General features: G+C 37.5%; 1 protein-coding gene across 3 annotated transcripts in view; it reads right to left on the bottom strand.

Moving 5' to 3' along the window:
- The window catches only part of BST1 (bone marrow stromal cell antigen 1), a 27,839-nt gene extending 808 nt beyond the window's left edge, over nucleotides 1-27,031 (bottom strand). Inside the window, exons 1-9 of one of the 3 annotated variants that reach the window (XM_062575359.1) lie at nucleotides 26,821-27,030; nucleotides 22,985-23,114; nucleotides 21,332-21,467; nucleotides 20,774-20,856; nucleotides 20,169-20,245; nucleotides 19,186-19,278; nucleotides 17,311-17,397; nucleotides 16,769-16,828; nucleotides 10,271-13,577 (exon numbers count right to left, since the gene is read on the bottom strand). In XM_062575359.1, the coding sequence (XP_062431343.1) occupies nucleotides 13,463-13,577; nucleotides 16,769-16,828; nucleotides 17,311-17,397; nucleotides 19,186-19,278; nucleotides 20,169-20,245; nucleotides 20,774-20,856; nucleotides 21,332-21,467; nucleotides 22,985-23,114; nucleotides 26,821-26,987 (948 nt within the window). In that variant the 5' untranslated portion in view covers nucleotides 26,988-27,030 and the 3' untranslated portion in view covers nucleotides 10,271-13,462. Of the gene's footprint in view, nucleotides 1-10,270; nucleotides 13,578-15,135; nucleotides 15,178-16,768; nucleotides 16,829-17,310; nucleotides 17,398-19,185; nucleotides 19,279-20,168; nucleotides 20,246-20,773; nucleotides 20,857-21,331; nucleotides 21,468-22,984; nucleotides 23,115-26,820 lie in introns of those variants that run through there. The other 2 variants (XM_062575361.1, XM_062575360.1) reach the window with 2 other exon arrangements.

The following is a 27,031-nucleotide window of genomic DNA, read 5'->3' as shown; positions in this document are numbered from 1 at the left end:
AAGCGAGTTTTGTCCTGATAGGCACAGATAACTGTTCTTTGTTTGTTCCCTGTTCTAATCATAATGCAATCATGAGTATACGGTATTCACATCTGAACCCTTATGATCTTTAAATAAATAATAAACATGGGAGGTTATTCACTTTGTTTTATTTTCGTCTTAATGTTTCTTTATATCTGTTTTCAACTTGTTGTTGTCTAGATTCATTAGCTAAGTAAATGCTATGTTGGAAGAAAAATTAGTTAGCTTAAACATTTTATGCAGCAAATTGTAATATATGCTTGCTCTGAGTATTGGAGATAAATATCTCAAAATATTTTTAAAGAATGACTCTTAGAATGGAACGAATTGAATAGTTAAAAAAACACTTTAAAACTTTAAAATCATTTTTTTTTCTCTGGTCAGGAAGATGTAAGAAAACATTTTCTTATCAGGTAGCACATTGATTCATTAAGAATAAATAATTAATCCAGGTGCAGACTCAGTTTCCTTTGGAATGGGTCCTTGTTGATTTTGCAGCACTTTGAACTACACAAGCACTCTAAAAGACAAGTAAATGTTGTGTCCTTTCAGCAGGCGCTCACATCCTAATCAGAATGAATAAGAATCACAAAGAGAGATGAGGGGGTGGCAAAAGGGCCAGTGAAATCAAACATTTCTGTGTTTAGGAAAGTGATAGTTTTGTTCTCAGTATGAATGTGAGAATGAACTCTTTTTTTTTTTTTTTTTTTTTTTTTTTTGCAAATGTCCTGGCAAAAGAAGATTTGACCAAGGGGGCTGAATAAGTTGGTACCTTAACAAAGAAGAGATGAAATAGTTTTTTCCTGAACAGGAAAGCACAAAAAGAGTGCAGAAGTCAAAAGGAAATGTAGAAAAAAGAAGGGAGGTGCATACCACTGTTTTACAATGATCTTGTGTCCCCTCAGGTTAGAGGGTGCCTAGCTTGAGTTCACTTTATTAAGCAGTTTGCTAAAGTAGATCTACTTTAAATTGACTCTATTCTACCACAGCAACAGTAATTCAGCACTATTAGCAGAACTTTATGGAACTGCAAATTTAACATTTCTCCTGGGATTGCAGTGAAGTGCTTGTGGATCTTTTTCTTTCTTGAACTGGTTTGCTAGTGGATATTTCTACCTTTCAAAGGAAAAGTAAGTTTTTAAAAAGTGGCATAACTAATAAGCTTATAGCCGACATTTGGAGCCTTCTGAGTTTCAGTGCATCTAAACTAATAACGGTCTGATCAAGGTGTGTCCACACTTCTATCTCTGTTTACACTAAATCCCTGAGGAGTTTTGATTAGAGAGTGAGTGTAAAAGACTGCAAATACTTTCGGCCACTGAATGCCAGCATCTGCTTTTGACACTATTTATTGCAGCAGGGGGACTTCTTTAACAATGTAACTTTATTATTTGTAATTTATTAGTCTGTATAGTTACTGCTAAGGGTACTGTAAGAAAAAAAGCAGCCCATTCCCACTTCTACTTGGAAGTTCTTTTTTTGATCTAGCAAGCGATAACAAACCACCCCCTAACCATTCTAAGTTCTCATTGCTCAAAAGTTTATCTTTTTTTATCTTTATTTTTATTTATTTATTTATTTTCATAGCCCATTCTGGCATTCAAAGGCTGGCTAAGGACACAAAAAATCCTTGCTCCTAAGAGGCTGTATGCAGTAGATGGGACTGAACTGGTCAAAGAAAACCTGCAATCCTAGGTAAGAAAAAAAAAAAGTGCTGTGCATATTTTTGCTGCCTAAGGTTAAAACCTGCTCCTAGGAAACTCTGGAAATATTTCTTTCTCAGTGGGGAAAGTCACATAATGGTTGGGGTTGGAAAAGACCTCTGGAAATCATCTAGTCCAAAATGTTTGTTGGAAATATTTTGTTATGATTGTATGCTTTGCCTATGTCCTAGTTATTCCTCACTCACTTCTATTTTTTCTCTGGGTATTTTGTGTGACCAGCTCTCTGGTAAAAGTGGAAACAACATCACTGCCTTTAAACAAACAAGTTATACTAGGAGTGAATTTGTCCATAAAGCAGAAAGAGGCTACAAAGGCTACACGGCTTAGGAATCATGAAGGATCACATTAACGTAATGCAGTAGACTACAATGATACCATGCTATTCACAGTGTCATTAATTACTCCCAATCTTGTGGAAACCTCTAATAACTAGTTGTCAGTTCTTTACAGAATTTAAGAATAAGAGAGTTTGAACTGAAAAGAGCAAGAGCTCTTACAGTAATTAAAGAAATTATTTCTTTCCTGGCTTTTGCTGGAATAGCAATGACTATAGTCTTCTCACAGCTTCCCAGTTTCACAGAGTAGAAGCTGTCATAACATTTAAAGAAGGCTTGAGAAGAACACTGTGAAAGTAAAATGATAAATGGGCTGATTTAAGAGAAACAGCTAGTGCAAAATGACAGCTGTGAAGAGCTGTATGCCATCTAACTGCATGCACTAGCAACTGTGAAAAATGCATTTGTAACTTAGTGCTTCAGCATCCTATTCACTTTTCCTTTCTTTCAGCTCCCCTGTCTGTAACAACTTGAGCCTTACCAGAGAGCTGAGGCACAGGCTGAGTGCATTACTGCTTCTAGGACATAGGACATAGAACACTATAGAACATATATTTCTGGTTTTGGGAGGCCACCCCGAGAAGGCTGATAGGCTGACTGCTTTACAAGCATAGTTTAGAGCAGGACCACAGGAGGACAAACAGACCAACAAGGGTGCCTTAACTCCAGGCTTGTACTGGCAGCCATCTAAAGGACATGAAAAGCATGGGAATTTGTGTGCTCTGTATCAGCCATATTCATTACTAGGAATACTGATTACATTATTAACTTGTTTATCAAATGAGCTACCTGGACCTAGACTGAATACCAGTGTCCCATTACTGATATTTTCTTCTTTTGTAAATTCTTTGCAATTACTTTTGGTGACAAAATGTTTTAAATGTTAAAGCCTGAGTATCAGATACCAGGGAGTTACTGGTGGGCAGAAAGGGCAGACAGACAGAGGAATGGACAGGCAAAGCGATTGCACAGGCCTTGTTTCATTTGTAAATGAGGCTAAAGATAAATTATCTTCTCACTTATAAGAGTGCCAAACAACTCTATAATAGCATCTCTGCCACTGAAGCAAGGTGCTACGTTGTGGTAAATAACAGCATATTGACAACGCTAACCCTACAGGTCAATTTATTATAGCAAGACTCTTCCTGAAGTGCAATATAAAATATAGCTGATTGACTGGCTGATTTCATTTCATACATTTCTCAGTTAATCTGATACTGCAATGTTTCATCACCTTATTTTTTATACTTGCAGTATTTTTTTGGTTCTTTGAAAGTATATCACATGCATTTTATCTATTTACCTCATTGCACACAGAAGCAGTTTAATAAACCTTTTCTGGTTTTCCTGTGCAGTTTGTATACAGAATGTAGGGCTCTGCTGACAATACAGCAACAGAACTGCTGCTGTTAGATCATGTGGCAAGTACAGAAATGAGCTTTGCTTTCCCTGAGCAACTGAAGCTGAGGGTTTGCTGCTGTTGTATATGTCTTAGATCCTTAATTTATTCTGTTAAATTGTTGTCTTCTTTGAATGGTGATTTAGTTTGTACCTGACCGAGGTCTAATTAGGTCATTGAACCAGTTACTGCTGTAAGTGCAAAACTGGCTGTGTTTAAAGATGTATGTATTTCCATGAAGATGGAGGAAATGAGAATCTTAGATCAGCCCATGCTAGCAAGCAAGAAGCCTGTCTTTTCTCAGTAAAGCAGTCTGCTCCCTCGACCGGCGCATTCTCACACATTAAAAGAGTGTAGGAGGACCAAATGTCACCACTTTGTCTTGTTATTTTGCCAGTGACCTTTTCATTATCCTACAGACACTCTTGACTGTATGTACTGTGGTTTCTTCTCATCTCAAGGCTTATACAGGAAGTTTAGGGACTAGTTAAGAAAAAAACAGTATAGATAAAATCTAAGAAATGTGGTAATCTTTCCGCTTTTTGTGTAAATAAATGTGAAGAAGCACACATATCAGCTGGACAATTTTTGAACAGCAGAGCCCGAAAAAGGCCAGCACAGCAGCACATGATAGAGCAATGTGTAAAATGAGAGATCTTTTTTCAACACAAAGCATTCCTGTATTTGCACAGCCTCAGGCCAGTCATTCTCCCTTCCCCCATCCGTTTACCCCTTGTTTCTCAAATACAATACTAGTGCATTGCTGAAGGGCAAGGTGGAGTATGTCTTCAGACCTCCAGCACAAAGCTATTTCATTCCTGTGGCTGATCTCCTCTGTTACCATTTATCAGATCTGCAATTGGGAGTAAGCTAGGTGGGCATGGGACAGTATATAGACCTGGGCTGCTCACAAAGATTTCCCCTTCTCATCCCCAAATATTCTACCTACTTGCTGACTCTTGCTACCTCCACAGTTCTCTGCTTCTGCCCCACTTCTGTCTTTTGTCTTTGCTGGTGGATACGAAAACAATCTCCCAGGACTCATGAGTCCAATGTGCTGGTGTTCTGGCATCAGCATTGACAAGGCTACCCTTGCAGTGATCTGGTATAGTGATAGGCGCTTCACTGTGTTTTATTAGGGATGAACTGATCTCACAGAAGTTTTCTCAAAGTCTATGGAGCCAGTGACCCATTTCTAGATGCTAATCAGTAGGAGTATTTTATGATCAGAACCGACAATTAGTCAGAAGTGACTATTTAGGGAGTGTTGAAAAACAGACTTCCTAAGCAAAAAAAAGGACATGTAACTGTAAAAGTACTCAGTTTTGTGTGATAGAAACATTTCTGACTGACTGACTGTGGCAATTCCGAAGACCTGGTAGGTGGGATCCCAGGGGACACTGCCTTGAAGATCAAAGGATCCCAAGAGAGTTACTTGATTCAAAGACAATCTCCTCAAAGCACAAGAATGATCTATCCTGATATGCAAGAAGTCAAAGGTGTAGCCAGAGGCCAGCTTGGCCAAATGGGAGATTCCTGACTGAGCTTAAATGTTGGAAGGAAATGGAAGCAGAGATGGGCTATCTGGGAAGAATATACAAGCATTGCCCAGACTTGCAAGGAAGGAATTAGGAAAGCTAAAGCTGAACTGAGGTTAAAACTGGTGAGGTGTGAAGGGCAACAAGAAGCTTTGACAGGTACACCAACAACAAAAGAAACATCAAGGAAAATATGGGCCCACTGTTCAGTGGGTCACTGGCCACCGGAACAGGTGACTTAGTGCTAAAGGACACTGAAGAAGCACAGCTGATTCCTCACTCTTCCTTGGCAAGCTCCACTCTCAGGTTTCCTAGGTCCTTGTGCCTAGTGTGCCTTGCCAAGAGCTCTAGGGAGAAAATTACTACCCATAGTACAGGAAGATTGAGTTATGGACCACTTAAGCCCACTGGATGTATACAAGTCCCTCGACCTAGATGGGATGAATCTGAGGGTACTAAGGGCAAGCCGGCTCATGTCACTGTAAGGTAACTATCATCTCTGAGAGGTCCCTTCCAACCTGTATTATTCTATAATTCTAGAAAGCTATGATTGTGTGGTAACAATGTGCAGAAGGCAGGCAGATGTTCATGCTTTCCAATGAATATCTAATGGAAAGAAAGAACTCTGTCAGGCAAGCTTCCAAAGATATTGGGATATGGAGAATAGAAAACATGAAAATCTAGCAACTCTTTCCTTAAGGCTGAAATCAGTTATGTATAAGGGTATTAAGCTTAAGGTAATTAAGCTTAAAGGTAATAAGCTTAAGACTGACTGCAACTGGCTAACATCTGTGGAATATTATTTGTACTGTCTATAATAGAACCTTAAATGCCCTAGTTAAAGCATGTTAGCCATCAGGTTTTCAGATAAACACACCCAGTATGACTGATTGCTAAAACTCTATGATCAGCTAAATATGTTACAAAAATGAAGCTGTTTTGCCAGTTAGGCATTAGTGCGGAAATCGAAAAGAGACCAGTAACATGCATGGTAGGTCCTTCCAGACAGCAAACAGTCAGCAACTTCCATTCTTGGAAAAACTGTAGTAACATTGAATAATGAAGGTTGGTTGGAAGTACCTCTGGAGGTTATCTGGTCTCACCACCTGCTTAAATCATGGCACACTCTGAGGCTAGAGTAGGTTGTTAGGGCCTTCTCCAGTGCAGCTTTGAACACCCCCCCTCTCCCCATGGATTTTATAGATTTTTCAATCCAGACTCTGGGCAACCTGGTCCAGTGTTTGACCACCCTCATGGTGAATTTTCTTTTTCTTTGTGTCTAATCAGAATTTTCTTGCTGCACCTTATGACCACTGCCTCTAGTTTTTTCACTGTGCACCTCAAAAAAATATGGCTCCCTCTTCTCTATAATATCCTTTAGGATGTGGAAGAAACTACCCTTTCATGGATCTTATTTTGCAAGTTTTATTACTGTAACATACAGATGTGTATCACAGAATCACGATGTTCAGGTTTTTACAACAAGATTTCTGACATTCCTCCATCAGTCATTTCTGAAATTTTAAGAAGTGCTTTAGTTATCTACAATGCTTTGCTCACTAGCACTGTGCTCTAGTATGGAAGAGAGCGGGATTTTTAATCAATCACTGCTAAATTTTCCTGATTCATAAATCAGCCTTCTAAACTTCTGTGATTGCTTGGATAGGTTTGTCTTTCTATGGGGAATCTTTGCTGCTTGCTTATATTCCTGTGAAGTTCTTCTGTAGTCCCAAGTAAAGATTCAGGGATATTTTGAAAGGCCTTTCTTAGTTGCACTGATGTTAATTTTTGTAAAAGCCTTTTTTGATAAGAAAATTCCTACCAAATAATTTTGTACACAAAATTAGTGCCCATCTTTTACATCTCATTCTTTCACAGCAGACTACAGAAAAAACAGAAGAGTTTTTCAGGGTCCATAAAGAACTTAAGATCCTTAAATCAGTGACCTGCTTCTTCCCTCAGTCTTGTACTATGATGGCTGAAATGACATTGGAACTACTAGATTTTAAGATGCTAGCTTCTTCAATGTGATTTATGGTCAGTCAGGTTAATTCAGTAGGACTGAGTATCCAGTGAGACAGGCTGACAAGAATGTATACGTATCCCAATATTTCTCAGAAGTCATGAGATTTTTTTTGCAGCTCAGATATTTCAAACTGCTAGTGTTTGTACTACCTTACAAATTAATAATGTGATGATGGCATGTGCATTTAAAGCTCACATTTGGGGAAGGAGTGTTTGGCAATGGCAATAGTTAGTAATTTTCTGCATAGACATGCATACCCTAGTTCCTTCCCAGCTCAGTCTGATTAGGACTTGCTTCTCCACTTGTTGCTGTGTAAGCTCACTTTTAGCCAGTTGGAGTCATGACAACACTGACTGTACTAGTCAGTGTGCGACACAAAAATGGACACTGAGTATTTCTTTGTTTCTTTCAAACAAAGATCTCAAAGAGTCCAAAAAGCTCTCCCCTTTTGAACCAAACTTTTGCCTTTCATTCTTGTCCATTTGTTTTCCTTGCTGGTTCTCCTAAGTGTTAGGCCATCCGCTCAGTCCACTTCACATACTGCCTGATACCTTCAAAAGTGTCGCGGAAGCTTTTCTGCTGCCTAAAGAATTTCCTGTTGTCACTGTTATTACTTTTTGTCTTTTGCAGTTCACAATTGCTTTATCAGCAAAAGCGGCAGGTTTGTAACAAAACAAAGTCATAGCCAGAGTTTGTGCATAAGTTGTATTACTGAGCAATGCACTATGAGATCACCAATATACACAGTTGGAGGGGAAGGACGTAGACTGGACACAGAAGCTGCAGAGTAGCTCTGGAACAGTTTGAGAGAATGAGTTGCTCCATTCTTCTGTATCCTTATCTTTTTTTTGATAATGTCTTTCTATTTAGCCTTGTCAGAAAATAAAATCCAAGACAGAATTTTGAGGAAACACAACCAGGCATATAGTGGTTAAAGCACTGATCTGCAGAGTGGGAGACCCAGGTTTAATGAATCATGCATTCATGGTTATCAAGAATGTATTTATTACTCAAGAAATCTTTAATTTATACCAAATGAATAGCTGCAACAGAAGAGCTTGCAAGAAAGTGAGATAGAACCCAAATCTATTAGCTTGTTGTTAGGGATCTTACAATGATTTCTGATTGCCTGAGCAGGCATCTAGCCCGTGGCTATTTAATAGTCAGATGAGGTTGCTGTACCTTTTGTGCAAAATGTTTATTCAAGGTTTAGTTCTGCTTTAGTGCAGAGTAAAAACAAATGCAGAAATCTCTCCAACTTTCATGAAATAGTTTTCTGTCCAGTACTAATCATTATGCTGCTCATATATTCTGAAGGGAAGTATCCAGCAGGCTCCCATCCCACTGATGCAGCTAAGGAAACAAAGTTGATACACAGATGGGCTCTGAACTGGAGGCAAAGAAGTCTGTGAATTGCAAGTTTTTCTCTAGAAGAACTATGGGGGTAGCTTAGCCAATTGGAAGGGATCCATGTGAGGATTCAAAAGTTCAGTTTACCTTGAACACTATTGCTTGAAAAATAAGATAAAGATCTGGTTGGCACCTAGAAAAATATACATTTGTATGTATGCATTTAAATATTTGTCCAGGATTTGATGATGTGGCTTCCAGGTTTGTTGAATAATTACTCTTTCTGTTCTTAAGTTCTTTTTGTATGATACATGCCATATACTTTGCTTGTCATTCTTCCTTCTTTTATATTATCTCAGCAGCTATTTGTTTATTTAACCCTACGCTAATGGACAGTGGTGAGAGAGGAAGTACAAAATGAAAGCCGAGTGTATTCACCCTGCTTTCTGGAAATAGCAATTGGGGATTTACTGGCACCTTTCATTAAAGCAGAGGTAAAAGTAAGAATGAAGGACAATATATGCTAGCATGTTCGGATTTGAAATTGCATGGCTGAAAATACCAGGAAATACTTATTTCTGCTCATTTGCCTGTTTGTTTGCTACTCTTCAAAATGGCATAGTGTGACCTATGGAGCTTTTTCTTAGCTGGACCCTGACTTACTGTATAATATAAAATACCTATCTTCGCACTCCTCTCTTGACTTTACTTGTTGCAGATGGTATAAAGTGTCAGTTTGGTGGTCTAGTTTGGCCAAGCTCTTGACCTGACATTCCTAGTAAATTACTCATCCAAGCACTAGATAGCACCTGGTATTTCAAGTGTAACCAGTAAGAGATGTCCAGGCAAATGCAATTACTAGATAAAAAAATATTGTTTCTTTGTTAATTATTGTAACTCATACGGTGTAGCTCAAGTTAACCCAGACATACAATTCTAGGGGACCCCTCTGTCTGCACTTGGGGAACTAACTACACTTACTGTTTACATAGTGCAGAGGTATTCCTAGTCAAATGCTTGCAAATAAAGGACTAATTACTTTCCTTCACTCTGTATTACTTAAATGAAATGATTATTATTGATTATAATTTCCTGCTTCATTTTCCTTCTATAAAACTTCCAATATTGTAATTTTTCACTCATCTGTGATGGTAAAAATATGAAGTAACTCATCTGAACTGACACTAGATTTACCTTTGCTGTGTGTCGTGGGCAAGAGAGCAGGAGGTAGGTAAAGAGGAGGCTGCCCAGAAAAGTGGACACTCCGGCATTGTGTGATGGGAGTCCATGTGCTATGCTGTCCTCAGAGGCTCTTCTAGCTTGCCCTAACCCCTCTGCCTGCCAGCCTGCAGCTGAGCAGCACTGCCGCAGTGGGAGAAGTGGAGCTCCCGTGATGCCGCAGGGATCACAGCTGCCTGCAAATCTGGCAGGTTGTACTCTTTACCTCTTGAATAAAAGGCCAATTTAGGCTGGACAGAGGCTGGAATTAGTAAAAACTTGAAAACCAAGAAAGTGCTTGTAAAACTGCTTGAGCCACCCTAAAATTTGCCTAATTTAAGACAGTGTGCACCCCCATAATGACCTATTTTAAACTAAACTACCTGGCTCTGCTTAAAACACCCTTCTTCCAATTTACACTCTTGATTGTTGAAGCAGAATACAGAAGAATTATTTCTAGTAAATCCAATTAAAGAAAGCTACCGAAAGTGACAGACAGCTTGCTTTGAATGACGAGTGCTAGGTAGCTTCCTGGGGTTTCAGTGGAAGTTTCATTACATTGGAGACTCCTGACAGGAAACACAGTCATGTCAGCTGAATATCATGCTAAGGCCAATGTGACAAAAATAAACACCAGCAGGAATATGAAGGCAGAGAGGTGAATAAGTTGTCCTTGCTTTATTCTCATAGATTCTCACTCCACAGTACTAAAGAGTTCACATTTAAAAGTAGACAGAATGGGTGTGAGCACATGTATAAGTGCACATGCACACAGTAAAAATGAATTATTCTGATTTAGTCGGAGTCATGCAGCAGAAAAAAAGCAGGTTAGCAGATGGAGAGATTATATTTATTTCTATGGAGGAATAAAGAGCATGATATAATTGAGTTATTAAGTGGTCCACAAAAGGGGTGAAGATAGGAAATACTAGCTTAGTAGCAGTAGCTTCCAGATGTCTGTCTGCATAAATGGAAAGCACCTAGTAATACTCATGTATGTGATGCTTTTATTCACCAGGAGTAGTTGGGTATTAAGAGATCTACATAGAATTGTGGCATCAAACTAGATTCAAGATGAAATTATATTCATGATGTTTTAATATGAACATCTGCTCTTATTTTTCCCCTGGAATTTCATTTCTGGAGATAGCTGGTTTTGTAGCACAAGTATGAACAATTGAAAAATGTTGAATATATATTTGAACCACTCTGTTGAATCTTACCAGGCTTGCAAGAATTTACTGAGAAGGGCAGATACCTTTTATGCATTTTGCTTTTTCAAGATTTGGCTAATCCAGCTGGTTAGCCACAGCTGTTACACAAGGCATTGCTAGTAAGAACATTTATTAAGTGCTCAAGACAGAGCGCAGACATTCCTAGCTGATTCTCACTGCATATCTGTCAATATATGTGTAACTACTACTATTCATACACTTTTTAGGTGGAGAAAGAGAAAGAGAGAGAGAAGGGATTCCCTTGTTCCCAACTGTTTATTTCATGTCTCTTCTTCCATCAGGGAATAACAAATGACCATATTGCATCTGCCTCCTTTTGCTAACACTACTTCTGTCCCTCTGCTTCATAGATGCCAGTCATACTATCCTTTCTTCCTGATCAAAACAATTATATTAAACTCTGAGCAACTGGTCCATACTTAGCTTAAAATGTGCTGCCTTTATGATCTGAGGAGGAGACCATAAAACTTTGCCTGTTTTTTTTCCCACCTATATTAGTTAGGCAACTAAAACCAATTACCCTTCTTCTACAGGTCTTCCCAAGCTTTCCCCAAAAGTTTGAGACACTTTACTCAAAGGATATTGGAAACAAAATCTACTGGCTTTGCTGCTTGATGTAGCAAATGTAGTCATGGGAAGGGAGGCAAGAATATTAGAAAGTACGTACTGCGAGAGGTTTCTGAGTATGTTGGGCTGAATATTAGTTTATGCAGTAAATATCTTCCAACTATTTGAGCTGTATCTATCCTACTTTTATAGTATTTTATAGGTTTTTCAAAACAGAATCACTTCCTACAGTATATTTGGTATCATATGTAACTGCCAATACTGACTGCACTGCTGAAGTAGATGACTGCATTCAGAGGTGAAAAGCTCTCATATGCGGGACAGCGTAAGTTGGCCAGCCAGGATGCTTGGCTCGTGGATAGAAGTTGCCTAAGAGACATATGCCTTCTTAGTGGTATTTAGCTAGAATCATCCCCACACCACAATACACAGATCAGTGGGTAGAACAACAGTAGACTGAAAGATGGCTTGGATACTTATCTGTGAGCCTCATATGCCCTGTGTCCATAGCCTGTAGTACCAAATGTATCATGATGGGATCTGCAGTGGACAAATAAAAAACTAGTAAAAATTGTTTGGTTTTAGTTACCTGGGACGTGTCTGTGTTACAGATAGTTACCTCTCCCCTTATTCTGGCAATCGCTGTTAAGGACAGAGTCAAGCAATAAAAAGGAGAGGGATGCTGAAAGAACTAATCAAAGGACTAACGTTTCAGAATGGCTAAGGGCCAACTCTGATGCATATTACAGCCCAGATTTTCAAAGGTGTGTAACTTCTGATACCAGTATTTTTGCAACTCTCTGAGATGGACACAAAAATCCTTGGAGCTTATATACAAATCCAACCGTGACACAAGTAAATGCAAGTAGGTACATATTTAAAGGGATTTGCATCGGAACTGATTTAAAGATTATCACAGGAATGGATGCCCAACAAATAAGCAACAACATTTATCTCATATTCTTTCTTTCAAACATGCAACATGACATAGTTTTACTAGAGACTGAAAGAATATAAATCTACTATGATGTCCTAAATCAGAAGCATTGAGATAAACAGGAACATCCTACACTAGTTTCCTGATAATCAGCTAATGTACAAATAAATAATTAAGAAGCTAACTTCTTAAGTTAAGAAGCTAAGATTTATGTGCCATCTTGATAGCTGAGTGTATTGGTCACTTAGATGAAGAGGTATCTGGATCACTTAGATAACTAACAGAAGCAACTGAAGACACCTTTAAGATGGCAATTGCTGTCATCTGAATACATTCTGAAACATGTCATATGAGTTATCTGAAAGCAGACAGCTGTCTGACTTGGCAGGTTCTTGTCTGAATTTGATATGCCACAAAGCTATTCACTGCATCATGGTGGAAAATCTGTGGAACTTCCAAGATCTGGTACTACTGATTATTGGTTATCTAGTGGCCAGGAAATAGCCAGTTGAGGAATAGCAGTGTGGATGGCAGAGCAGTGGACTGTATGTGGCAGAATACTGTATGCAAGCCAGAATCTCACTGTATAATAGTTTCAGTCAAGCTTGGCTAAAATACTATACTACTTTTCAAAATGAGTTTATTTTTTTCCACTGTTTCACTTATTATATTGCTTTTTATACTAAGCATCCAAGTTCTCTCTCATTTGAATTTGTATTCCTCCCTTTTTCCCAAAACAGGATAATCAGACACTTAGTTTTCCAGGCCAAAATGCTAGGATTGTTAAGAACAAGGAATGTGTTTGGGAGATATATGATGTATAATACAGCTTTTCTTGCTGCAATATATGAACAGAGAGAATGTATTGTTCTCAGTGGAATTCTAGAAAATTCAACAGGAGGAAATTACAATAAATTCCACCTATTCAGGAAAATAAAAATGAAGAGCGAGGCTTTCTAGAAGCAATAGAATATTTCTTCAAGCTATTAGTAGTTGATATATAGATATGCAGGTCTGCCAGTCCAGAGCTAGAGTGAAACTGCAATTATAAATTAATTAAAGCCTAATTTATAGCCAAGTGAAGCAAATAGAACTGGATTCAGTTGATTAACTTAATACACTAAAGCAGATCTGAACAAAAAGCCTACAAAAGTAACAAACACGAGCTTGTTCCAGTTGCCTTCTCTGTCTGAAGATATAGATCCTCTTTGTGCTTCTGGTGCAGATCTAAAGAAAAGAAAACAAACAGGATGTTCACAGCACAGAGCTGAATTGAGATTCTTTTAAATATCAGAGGTTTGTAGCCAAGGATGAACTTTGCAGTCCAAGTCCTAAGCTAGAAGTTTCTTTACAAGAGCTCTTCAGTGGATTCCCAATTGTGCTCAGCTGTCATGATCTTATAAACAGGCTAGCTGTTTGCAAAACCCCTTCCTATTCCACTGAACAAGACTGTCTCCTTGTTTGTCTATACTAGTCACACCTCCTTGTCTCTCCATGTCCATGTAGCATCTCTTGTCTTACACTAGAGACCGTTTTTCAGAGCAGCAGTGGTCCTACAGGTCTGTATTTTCACAGTGCTTGGGAGAACAGGATTCAGATGCATTGCTAGGTCTCCCTGGCATTGCAGTAATTCATTTAATAAATGCCACCACTAAAAGGTTGCATTTGAGTTCCTTTCTGCTTATGTTTGTATGCCATCTAGTGGGTATTTTATTACTTACATGCTTTCTTTAAATGTCAGGGTGTCAAAACTAATAAGCTAAAGTCTAAATTTTGACTCAGAAGGAACATAGCTCAAGTCTAGAGAAGAGTAAAGGGGCACTATATCTACCCCAAAAGCCCCAAGAATATTACAGCACCCTCAAGGCCATCCCCTTGCAGCCCTTTCCTCTGGTATGCCTATGTAACAGGAGTTGTGATGACAGAACTGTCACCTGCACAACTCTGTGGGCTGAGGACATTACTCTCCAGAGGCTGAGAAGCCAGCCATCAATCTCACAACAGTGAACAGCCACTGTGAGGGAAGATGTAATGAAGCCTGGATGCCAAATCTCAATAGTTACTATGGAAGTATACAGAATGTAGTGTATGAACACTAACGAATACTAATGCATAAGGTGCCTTTTCTGAACAGATATATGTTCTTAATAGTGATACCACAACTGACCAAATTGCCTCAGTGTCAGTTAATGGACCATCAGAGAGCTGGGATCCATCCACAGAGAAAACAGATCTAGAAAATAATCATCAAATAATTTATATACATCTGCTTAAGGCTCTTTTTTCAAGGGAGGCTAGATTCAATGGAGATGTTATTTGTTGCAGAGGTGTGATTTGTGGAAGTATTCATTTGAAATAAGTATTGCAGTGACTTAAATTTCAGGGAAAAGCAATGATGTTTAGCATACAGATTGAGAAGCTCTCTGTTTGATTAGGGATAGCATAGATATGAAGAGTATTAAGCCAATTACACTGTCATGCATATAAGAGGGAATAGAAGGCTCAGGAGGGGAAGAAGCAAGGAAAATTTTCCTGAGGAGGATGATAACAGCTAAGTCACTTAGTAATTGCCCAGTAATTACACAGGATAAGACTGGTGCTTGGAATATTCTAGTGATTAGGATCATGGAAGTACTGACATGGTTAGAAGGGACGAAGTGGCTGATACCCTGCTTATATACTGCAAGCACTGTGTGGAGAACTGGTATGCTCATCCCTTAAGTGAAAGGAACAAGATATTAATGATTTTCAAAAAGCTTCTCATCCAGATTTCCTCTGCTGAGGAATGTACCCACGTCACAAGGCTTTGAGGGAAATAGTTTAACACCTGGAAGAAGAGAGAAATCTTCCATTAAGAATTCACAATATTGTAGTTTTTGAAGTCCTATAAAGTCCTTTTTCCTCCCATTTGCTAATATTGTTACCACATTCACAGTCATGATTTCACATGGGGCAACTGGATTTTCATTTCACATACATGAACAAAAACTTTACCATTTAGTGGCAGAAAAAGGAAATCCTATTTTCACCCACCATGTAAGTGGTACACAGTGACAAACAAATGCCTCAACAGGCCTGCAGCACATTGATTCTATGGTCTATTACCTCAAAGTCTCGAGCTATCAGTGATATATAAAATGCAACTGTTTTTATCACATGATTATAGATTGGTGCTGGGATGAAAAAATAAATGTCACATGCCAAATGAGAAGAACTTATCAGTGACTAGAGGGAATGGGGCGTACTCACTTTCTCTGTATGATGTCTTAAAAACTACAGCTATTCTACAGAGATACAGCTCCTTTCTGTACTAACAGAAGAACTACTGCAAGAAAATCTCAGCTTGGAGGCAGGTAGAATGCATCCAAACCTGCATGCAGCAGTAGTATCGTTGTGCTGCCATAAACAGGGACAGCAAATCAGGCTTTTGATAGCAGAAGTTGCCTAGGCAGTATTACATCTGTTTTCAGACACTTGAATTAGGGCAGAAAAGCCCTAATTTGGCCACATCCTGTGCAGAGAGAGGATGTGGCCAAATGTATGGACTATAAATAAAAGCAAATCTAGAGAACAACTTCTATACATTCAAGTATCCTGCAGCTTTTCAAACTGTGAGGAAGTTTTCATATTCAGATATTCAAAGATCTCATGTGTACCTATATAATATATAGATTAGGAAATGTAAGCACAGTAAACAGTCAGCTTTTCTCTAAGTTCACTGAAATACATCACAAATGAATTTAACCTTTTCTATGTGATAAAGAAAAATATTCATAGGAAGGGATACTATTAAAACCTAGTTCTGGAGTGATGCTCACTAGTTAAGAGAAGTGTGTCTTGGATATCATCTTCATTCTCTGCAGATGGCCTACTGGCAAATATATTAAATATATACTGATTAAATAAGTATTAATAAATACATTAAAATATAGAAATTGGGTTTGCAAACAAAATAGAGAATAAGAAAAAACTTCCTCAAGAATTGAAACAGAAAAGTTCCAGTAGCTGGAGACATGTTGTTCTATAGATCTGTTGCCATTTTACCTACTATTTCATTATTCGCAGAAGAATAGTAATGAAAACATTTCTGAATTTGTAATAGATTTTACACCAGAACAGGGATAGTTACAAACTTCATTCACACCATCAGTAATATCCTGTGTGATTGTGTGATCAATGAGAACTGATTAACGCCTAATTTTGAACAGTAGGAGCAGGTACTCACAGATAATTGTGTCCAATTTGCAAACAGAAATTGTTTACTCAACACACAGTAAATAATAAACTCAAAAATACCATATATTGCTTGTGGATAATATACAATAGATGATACAGGTAGAATCTGTTGAATTGTTGATTTGTGCATTATTTACTTGGTTCTCATGGCACTGAGGATGGACTGAACATTTTTTACTTACGATGAAAAAGCACACTTAGAATGATCGGGATGATCCAGGCAGAGTAAGAACATCACAGACCTGTGAAGAGATTATTTTATTTAGCATCTTTCAGTTAGAAAACGGAGGAAAATGAAAGAAGAAATGAAATAGACTCAATGGTATTATCATGTCTAAAGCCTCCCTTTAATTATATTTATCTTAGAATCTGCTGTGAATAATTAGAGCAATTTTAAGTAATTCTGTGGACATTCAACAGTATTTTTAACTGTTGTTTAGATTTTTGATCCAAATAAAGATTTTACGGTGAAGTGGAATGAATGATGCCATCTTCTGTGTCTGACAGTGGGTAAGTACACTTTAATTATACAATTAGATGTGTGTTTTTCTCAACTCTTGGCTGAAATGTAAGCCTGAAAAATGTAAGATCACCCCTACAAGATATCAGTCTCTTATTGAAGACACAACATTAATAGCACTCAAATATTGGAAAGCAAGAAATAATTTAAAATAGATGAGGTACTCCTGCAAATACACCATATTTACGAAAGGTTTTCACTTACTTATAATTGTCAGTGCATGAAACATCATAACCAAGGGTTTTCAACCTGTCTTCTAATATCTTTACAGTATGAATTCCACAGGAATCTCTACAAGAAAAGATTTTAACGTTATTGTAAGCCTTTTATTATCTCCTTGTTTCCATTCACTGAACTTGAAGGAATTAGTAAAGTAAATTGCCATTACTTTTCCCCTTGTATATTCATTAATACCTATAGAAAACTGTATATTGCTTCTTATAATACTTCACTTGCTGAGTCAGGTAAAATTTTATATTGAGTTTGCAGGGATTGGAATACTGGCTGCAGCCTATACAGCATTTGCAGATTCTATTAACCAAGATTACCATTTTTAAGATTTCATTACAGAAACAGGGAAAGAACGAAATAATTCTGTGAAATAAACAAAACTTTCATTTGTAACACTCTTGGGCAGTTGTTTAGATAGTGCTAAAGTTGAGGCTAACTGTCTTTATGGAATAATTGATTATAATGAAGTGGAACCAGATTTTCTCGTTGGGAGCTTGTTCTGCTTTCTAGAATACAGAACAATGCAAATGCACAAGGAGACAGAAAAGAACAGAAACAATGCTAAATGCAGCTTTTGTGTCTAGCACCATTTTTTTTAATTTGTAGCCTAATTAGCAAAGTAAGCTTGGTATAGTACAGAACTTCTTCAGACCTCTAAGACTTGCACCAATATGAAGTTTCAAAGTCAGCATAACTCACCTATTGATTAGTAAGTACTGACGTCTCTATAGAAATCACATGGGAGTAAAAAAAAATTGTATAAAGCAATAAATAAGAAATATACAGATTTTCCCAGGCATCCAGACAAGCACAAACTGAAAAATAAATTAACATTCAAAGCTTGCTTTATTTTTCTTTGTAATAGCAATTACTTTTGCAAAGGTGAGCCACACACACACACACACACACATATATTCCCCAAATGGTATGATTCTTTGATTTAAAAAGAAAGGCTGAGAAAAACTAATTTGAAACACACTTGTACGTGCTTTTCTTGTCATAGACTCCATAGTACTAAAGTAAAATATGTGGTCTGGGCTGGCCATGCCAAACTTCAGTCAAAGAGAAGCAACAGAGAGTAAAAAGCAGATAGGAAAGGGAAGAGATGAGACATGAAAGAGAAATGGCACACGATGAATGGATGTGACTAGAAAATGTGAACAGCAAGAACAGAAGCCTCATGCTCTTAAAAATCCAGGTGGCACCAAGGATTTAGCCACCAATGGTAGATATGGTGGCATCTACATCTCTTTCTCTGGCTTTCTTTTGTCAGGGCAGTTTTAAGACCAATGAAGAGCCACAGTATGTTACATTAAAATGCAGGGGCTCTGCAGATGATTTGGGTAAAACTTACTTCCTCTACTGCTGATTCACTTACCATATATTTGTACAGAACCCACACAAAAGTTACAATAAATAGACTATTTAATTCATCCTTTATTTTGTCCTAAATCATGCCTTAATGTCTGGCCTAATAATTTTTTGTTTGTTTGTTTAGCTTCAGAGTCCATTTTCCACTATGTTCCTGACTAAAACTTCCACTTGGTCTTTGGTTACTTACCAATGAGCTATTCTGTTTGGACAGAATGTCTGTCTTTCTGTGTTTTCTTTCTTTTTTTCTTTCTTCTAAGTGGATTCCAGACTTAATATAGAATTTATTTTTATTTTGTCTAATTCTGATATTTATATACTCTTCGAGATTGGTAGAACTGCGCCTTCTGTGTTACGAAAGCATCTAAAATATTTTCAGTTTTATTACTCTGTATTAATAATCAAAGAGAAAACTAAGGTGAAATTTTAAACACAAGTTTGAAAAGGACAACTGATTTTTGAGAAGATAAAACTTACCTATCTGGTCCTTCAATATCATCTACAACCCAGATGACAATTTCTGAGATTTTGTCTTTCTGGAGATTAGGTATTTCATAGTCTGCAAAAAAACTGATTCAAGAACAGTTACAACTACAAAGAACATGAAAAAATATTTTCAGCAATAAGCGCTCTGATCCTGCTGTAGGATAAGGGCTTGTTAAATTTTATTATGTATCTTCTGATCACAGTCAGATTTAACACACAGTAGAAAAAATCTCATTCAAAGATGTAACCTGGTCCCATGTAAAGAAATGGACCCTTTGGGTGAAGGAGGTAAGTGGACAGTAGGTGTTTTGGAATAGAGGTAGCTCTTATGAACTTTTCCTTTCCCTCCCATCTGGTGAAGAAATGACCTTTTCAGTGATTATTTTCAGTCATAAGTGAGCAAACAGGAGCATGATCTGTTTGATTTTTTTTTAAAGTGTATTTTTTGATTTGGAGAAAAGAGAGCTAATCCTTGCTCTTACCTTTCTTATTGAGCGTTTTTGCTCTCTCAAACCAGAACAGATTTCAAAATACCTCTTGGGCATGGAGAAATAACAAGACCAAAAACTTTCCCTATAGAACATATGTTGCTTCTAGACCTAACAGAGGCTATAACTCCTGAAAATATCCTCTCCTAGAGGAGATCCCCAAATAGAAATTTGGTTATCTTCTTGAAGACAGACACAAATATTTTGCCATATTATGACAACTGACTTGAAGAAAGCTTTCAAAGACCATTTATCTTATTTGCCACAGCAGTCTGTAAAATGCCTACAGCAGTCAGAGCACTGTTTTCATTGATTTCACGTTAATTTTTTCAGATGAAGATACTGCCCACAGCTCTTGATAGACCATGATATAACAGGCACTTCAGGTTACAGAGTTTGAGGCTCTGTGCTTCAAAAGACCCAAATGAGTTCACCTTTTTTCAGGCATCAGACTTTGAACACATTTTATTAATTTAGTTTACTTACCCTTTGACTGGATAAGCTCCTCCTTCTGCAGAACCATTCAGTAGGACATGTATCACCCCAGAACTGTGCTGTGCATACTGCAACATATAACAATTTTTTTTTTCAGAATTCATCTTACAGATAGTATATATGATTTGGTATTGCACTGCATGCAACAATGGCTAAGGAGAGAATTTTACTAAGGACAATGTCCGAATCGTGAAAATAATAAACTCATATCCTAGGTGGTCATTGCAGTAGGGGAGACAAGAACTAAATGGCCAGTTTTTTAATTCAAGGTATCATCTTAAATGTATAAATAGCTTCTTCAGGATATAAATAAAGCAGTCTGGCACTCTGTTGGGCTTGCTCTGTAAACAGAGGGTTTCTACCATGGCTGTCAAATGTTTTAAGTACTCAGATCACTTAGAACCTCTCTTCCTTAGAAAATTATAGTGCTTAGTGTGCTTAATATAAGCATAATATATGTCATCAGACAGAATCATCTGACATCTGTACCAGAGGAAATAATCTAGTGAAGTTATAGCCTTAAATTTCTTTTGATCCAGTAATGCTTTTTTAAACCACAAGGACATGTACAAAATGTGTATTAATGCTCTATTTACAGTGGTCGAGGCTATCCGCCAGAAAGACTCCACTGCATTGTTTTCACATTCTTCTGTGGTAGGGCAGGAATCATAGTCCAGTCCTGTAGGAAGACATGTGATATGTACTATTACAGATTTGATAAGAGTTGTAAAAAGTGACCTTAGAAAGCAATTATTTGTATTCCTGCATTACTCACTTAACATACATAATGGTCTGACATAACATAGAAATGTGACAGTTGTATCTTTTCTATAATTTACCAACTGTTGCAGTTTACATAGACAGTGACATTCTGTAGATTGGATAATTAGGCTGAAATGACTCTAACTATATCTGGGACACAGATAGCTCCAGGTTCAGAGGACCGAGAAGGAGGCTTATCTTCTGTGTGGCGTTATTTACGTTTTGCCATGTGCCTCCTGACTGCAATGTTAAATATTCACAGAATAGGACAGAATGAGACAGTTAAGCTACCTCTGATTTTTTAGGGGGTAAGAGCAAAATTAACTCCTCTGGAACATAGCAGTCAGCATCTGTTATGGTTTCACAGACTGATGTTTAATATATTGTCTTACCAGTGCTGTTTGGCTGCCCACACCAGTTTAGCAGATCTCCAAAGAAGCCAAATAGAGTGTCACTCACAGACATGTAGCGACGAGTTCTACCAGAAAAGCTATTGACTAGAAGCTGATTATTTTCCCAGAAGAGAGACTAAATAAATAAAGGAAAACAAAATAGAGAAGAAATGAACCATCACCTGGGTGTGAACATAATGAGATTATGCAGAGATGAAAACATTTTAAAACATGTTTTGTTGTTTCCTTAGAAATCAAAACAAAGAAATATTCAGAAATGTTATGTATCTCTTTATAGGAACAGATTTGATCTTACAGTGGGATAAACTCCAATCAGTAGAGGTTTGAGGGGCATTCACACCATGCTGGGAATGGACACAGACCTATACAAAATAGTATTAGGCCTAGCTCTGCCTTGCTGAGCAGGCAGACTTAGAAAAAGAGAGAGAAAAAAAAGGAAGACATATTTTTAAGCCAGATGCTTCTTACAAAATTCTGTCATGCTGCTCTATTGATGCATGGTGTGAAAAAAGAATCATGTTATCTAGCTGTTATTCCTATGTTTACAAAATCCTTTCATGAATGAAGCTACGTTGTCACGAGTATTTGTTGGTTTAGCTTGTATCACTTAGACATAAGGAATAATTGCGCTAGCAGAAAAACACCTTTTAAGTACAAACTTTCAGACAAGGCTAAAGCATACAATCTGATGTATACTGGATATATACTGGCAGAAAGAGCACTATTTTTTGGAATTTCAGAGCTCTGCAACTGCCAGAGACTGCCATCAAACACTTACTGTTTTCTAGCATAGAACAACACCCTATCTCATTTCTACTCAGGCTTGTAATAGAGTATAACATGTTGATGACCTGAGATTTGGCATGTGAAGAGTGAAAGAAAAAGAAGGAAGCAGATACAATCTTTGCAGGCAGAGCACTTCAGGAGAAGCAACATGAAAGTTCAGGGGCTTCAGCAGAGCTCCTGACATGGCAGCAAAAATGGGGGCCTTTGTAACGTGGAAAGGGAGTCACTGAGATAAGGGACAGCACATAGGGAATGGGTATCTTCGGGGTTTTTACTATGAATGGGGAGAGGAAGTGGGAATGCACAGAGAAGCACTCCCAAGGAGGGGCTGCTAGGACAGAAGAAAGAAGAAACAAAGGACATGCAGAGCCCTTGGGCCAGAACAGCTATGGGGAGCAGGGACTCCTGTGTGGAAGAAGGGAGTCCAAAGGTAACTCAGAGGCACACACGAGAGTAAGCAGTAAGCTTGGTCAGCTGGTGGGCCTCTGGAATGCAAGGTCTGCAAAGCAGACGCCAGAACAATGTGAATCACTCATTGCTTTCTCTCTCAGTTTACTTATTTTTCTTCAAATCCGAAGGACTTGAGCTTTCTGATGTCTAAAAATTTATCTTCAGATGCAGAATTTGTGGGATGAACTGCTGAGAAGTTACTGCATCAAATAAATGCAGATAAACAAACTGAAAAATGCTCTCAAGCTTGAGCTTCGTTTGCAAAATGTAGATGGACCAAAAATAACGAATCATCAATGAGCCACAAAATGACTTTTTGTCAATTTTGAACTACTATGTCTTGGAAAAGCTAGGGGATGTCACAGGACCATTAACATAACATGAATAAATCAGTACCTTATTAGGTGGAATTGTGTGCAGTGACAGGTTGATAAATAATTCATAGTCTGTAGGTAGAATGCTGCAAGGATCCTTCTTAATAAAAGCATTTTTAAAAGCTTCCCATAACTCTGAACAATTCTTCTCACTATAATCATTGAAAGAAACAAAAACCCAAAATGTTTTCTCAAAGCACAGCAAGAAAGTGATTTGTTCCCAATGTCTTCCAATCTCAAAATTAAAAACCCCACAAGGTTAAGGCAGAAAACTGAAGCCAGGCTGATAGAAATTTCACAATCCATAAAAAGCATATAGGACTTTACTTTTCATTACTTACAGCAGCACCTATCCAAAGAGAGTAGGAAGAACTAGAAATGAAAGTATTAGGATTTATACTGTGGAATTAGAAATACATAGTAATCCAGCAAAAATCTTAGAAGGTACAGTATGCATAGCAAGGTCTGCTATCCGGCATTCTAGAAATACTAAAAAGGATAGCTGTCTTACAAATTTCTGGGATCTAAAAAGCCACTCCAGTTAAAGTGTAGCTAAACAGTCAAGGCTATTGGAATGCAAAATTATTACTAAAAAGTCAGATTCAAGAGCAAGAGGAGTTATTAAAAATTTTTATGGTAGAATAATGGTACTGACAAAGAAATGTCTCCAGCACAAACAGGCCCTAGCACTAGAATGGCCCTAGAATGAGTACAGTGACTGTGGCATGTGTACTGTTACTGTGCAGTAGCTGTTAGGACTCAACATTTAAACTCAAACCCGGCTCATGAAGCTGGGCTTGAAATAAGATGCAAGTTGTGCACAAGGGAGGATTAAATAGTTCCCTCCTGTTGGCTCTGCCTTCAGGACAATAAGCTCCCGCAGAAAGCCAGGACAGGCCGTTTAGGGACAGAAGTGTCTTAAATCTCTGGATTTGCAAGAGCTCATCTGTCAAAGCGCTGAGCTGGCCTAGAGTAATTAAAAAGTGAATTGCTACTTTCATCACTTTCCCACAGTACCTTCTCCACATAGGCTGTGACAATGTCTATGCAGGGAACACTCCGTAGAATAGAATAATCTATTTTACATGTATAAAGCATTCCTAATGTGAACAGCTGTAATTGCAAAGCTGCAATAATAGCTCCTGTAAGTAAACCAAACTTCGCTATTTGAATGTTTTGCTCATATAAAGTCATTCATATACAGCAGGCTTTCTGTGGGTGCTGCTTCTCATGACATTCTTTAAAGAGCTCCTTTGAGGTACTGAATGATGCAGATTCTTTAAAGGACCCCTTATGATGAGTTAAGCAACACTCATGCATGAAACAGAACACAAAATTTCTCACAATAATCTCTGATCAGGCTTCCAATATGTACTTAAACAACAACATAGGTCAAAAAAAAAGCACGTTGATCTCAAAATCCTCAGTGATGCAATATGACCCTTGATCAGTGGTTCCAATGTTCAAATATCCTCACTTGTAAGAGGATTTGCACTGATTTCTAATTTCCAGTTGTAAAACTTTAGCTTCTGACCACTGGATGTATTTATCTCTTTTTGCTAATGAAAAGTCTACTGTAAGCACTCACATTTTCATGTTAGCACTTGCAAGTTATGATCAAGTGAACCCTTAATATTTTTCTTGACAGATGAATCCAGCAGTAATTGTCTGGTTAATTCACTTACTGTGTTTTTTCATTCATGTCTTTTCATCTCATGTTTACACAGCTTGCAAATCAAAAGGATTATTCTGCTCTGTAACTCAAATTATCTTAGCTGGCAAAAATACTTTTGAAATTACAGGGTGGGGAAGGACTATAGTTCAGTACAATTCCTTCCGGTCTTAATAGGTATTAGTAAGTCACATCAGGTTTATTTCACAGTACTCAGTTAAAAGAAATTACATTTTGAAAATTTACATTATATCCTACCAGCAAGGAAATACGAGTGAAAAGCACTATAGCAATGTTTATATTTGTGTAATATAACGTACTTGTATTATAAAATATGGTTTTCGTTCAAATCGCTCACTTCTACATGACTATAATATTTTATAAAATATTTTTTGTCTGCAGTTTTTGATGTTTGGTCTTAATGGAAAAAATGTTTCTAATGTTCTGATCTTCTAGATAGTCTAATGCTTCTATAACTATTTTTACATTATATACTTTTTAATAATTTGCAACTATGCCAAAACTGTGCTAATCCAGCTTCTTTTCTATTAACAAAATATATTTTTAATTATTCTACTTGCACATAAATTTGCTTAAAGCAAAACCTATGCAGGTGGCTATGTCTCTGTAATATTTAGCTTGGGTGCAATTAAGAAATAGACAATGAACAGAAAGGTTTACACAAAATTAGAGTACTTGTTCTGCATCTGTGCAATATGAAATTTCCATTTTATTTAGATTACACTATTTGCTGATAGACATAAGAGAAAAACACATGAAGTGAATTGTGTATCTGTTCTTTTTATAATGCTGTTCTGCCCCTTAATTCAGGAAAGCAGTGCTAATGTCCAGCCTTGCTTCATGCTATTCTGAGATTTTGATGAATGTCTTCATAGTTTTCAATTTTAAATTTATGCTGTGAAGTAACAGAAATTAGACCATAAGGCCTTTTAAATATGACATATAAAAACACTTTCAATAATACTGTGTTTACATTTTAAGAAGTCCAAATCAGTAAATGATAAAGTTAACATTTCCATGATAGCCATCCTTTATGTTGCACATTTTCGAGTATTTTGGATTATTAGTTATGTTCTGCTTCAAATAATTAAAGTTACATCAATTAATTGTAATGGTAACTCTACCTATCTGGAGCACATTGCAAGATCAGACTTCAAAAAGTAAAAGGATTTCAGTTTTCATAGTTTCTATTGTAGGTCTGTGGTAACCTATAGTTAAAGTTTTCTGATGTCTTCCACTGTGAAATGTTTAAATATGCCACGTTTGAACTGTTTAGCCAAAATTTCAGTACCCTCTATTTGCCTGAGGATGGTTCAGCTATGTTAAGAAAGTTAGTTTTTTTTTTTTTTTTTTTTTTTTTTTCCTTCTGTAAAAAGGTCATAAACCTGTTTTCAGGAGAAGTTCTTGTATCTTCCTGTTTTGCAGCAGGAACTGAAAATGGGAGGTTGGGGTAAGGTGTAACACTTGCTGTCATTATGCAAAAGAATCTGACTGTGGTTAAGGCTGCAACTCTGTGCCACAGAAAACAAGCTAGGCCCCCTCTGCAAATACTACTTCAGGCTATCAGGAAAAATTTTGGTGCCAGGATAAAGGGCTGAATTCAATAATGTCCTCTCAATATTCCCCTTTTGACCAAAGCACAAACAATGCAAGAAAGATGGAAACCATCTCATCTTATCAAAGTGCGTGACTGGCCACCCAGTACGGTCTAATTAACGTAGACAACGAAAGCTTACAGCTGCTACTTCAGCAGCGCCTGCCTTCTCAGGTGGATGCGCTAAACAGATTCTTTCAGTAGCACAGGATAGCTATAAAGTGTGGCCCTCTTAAGTGAGCTGATGAAGTAAAACGGGTCTTTCTAGGAGCACTGAGCTTACTGTATGTGTGTAGTAGATTTGGTACATTAGAAATACCATCCCCACAGTTTTTGCACAGTTTTCCTTGTAGAACCCTGTAATATTAGGGGAAAAATGTGAAATAAAAAAGTTGAAGCATTAGAAGTCTTGCCTTATTCATGCTACTATTATCGTTATTACATTTAACAAACTCATTTTTTGTTCCCAGACAAGCATGCTGGTTTTGGTAGGACAACTCTCATGGCCAGGAGTGAAGTATCACGCTTCTACATGACATAAAAACTAATTCAGAAACAAGCAAGAACTTACCCAACAGAAGGATTCACAATTCTAATGTACTCATAACACCTTCCAATGACAATGCTTTCCAGGTTTTGTGTAGTACCTTCACCTTTCCATTTCTTTCCTTGCCCTTCAGAAAAGCTTTTCATAAACAGAAGAGAGACAAGCAACAGGGATAAAAAGAGGCTGTTCATTACGAATTCCTGACAACCCAAATTCTAAAAAAAAAAAAAAAAAA

The sequence above is a fragment of the Rhea pennata genome, chromosome 4, assembly GCF_028389875.1.
Source record: "Rhea pennata isolate bPtePen1 chromosome 4, bPtePen1.pri, whole genome shotgun sequence".
Classification (NCBI taxonomy): Eukaryota; Metazoa; Chordata; class Aves; order Rheiformes; family Rheidae; genus Rhea; species Rhea pennata.
The sequence above is the reverse complement of the archived record's forward strand: the minus strand, read 5'-3'. Positions and strand labels throughout refer to the sequence as shown.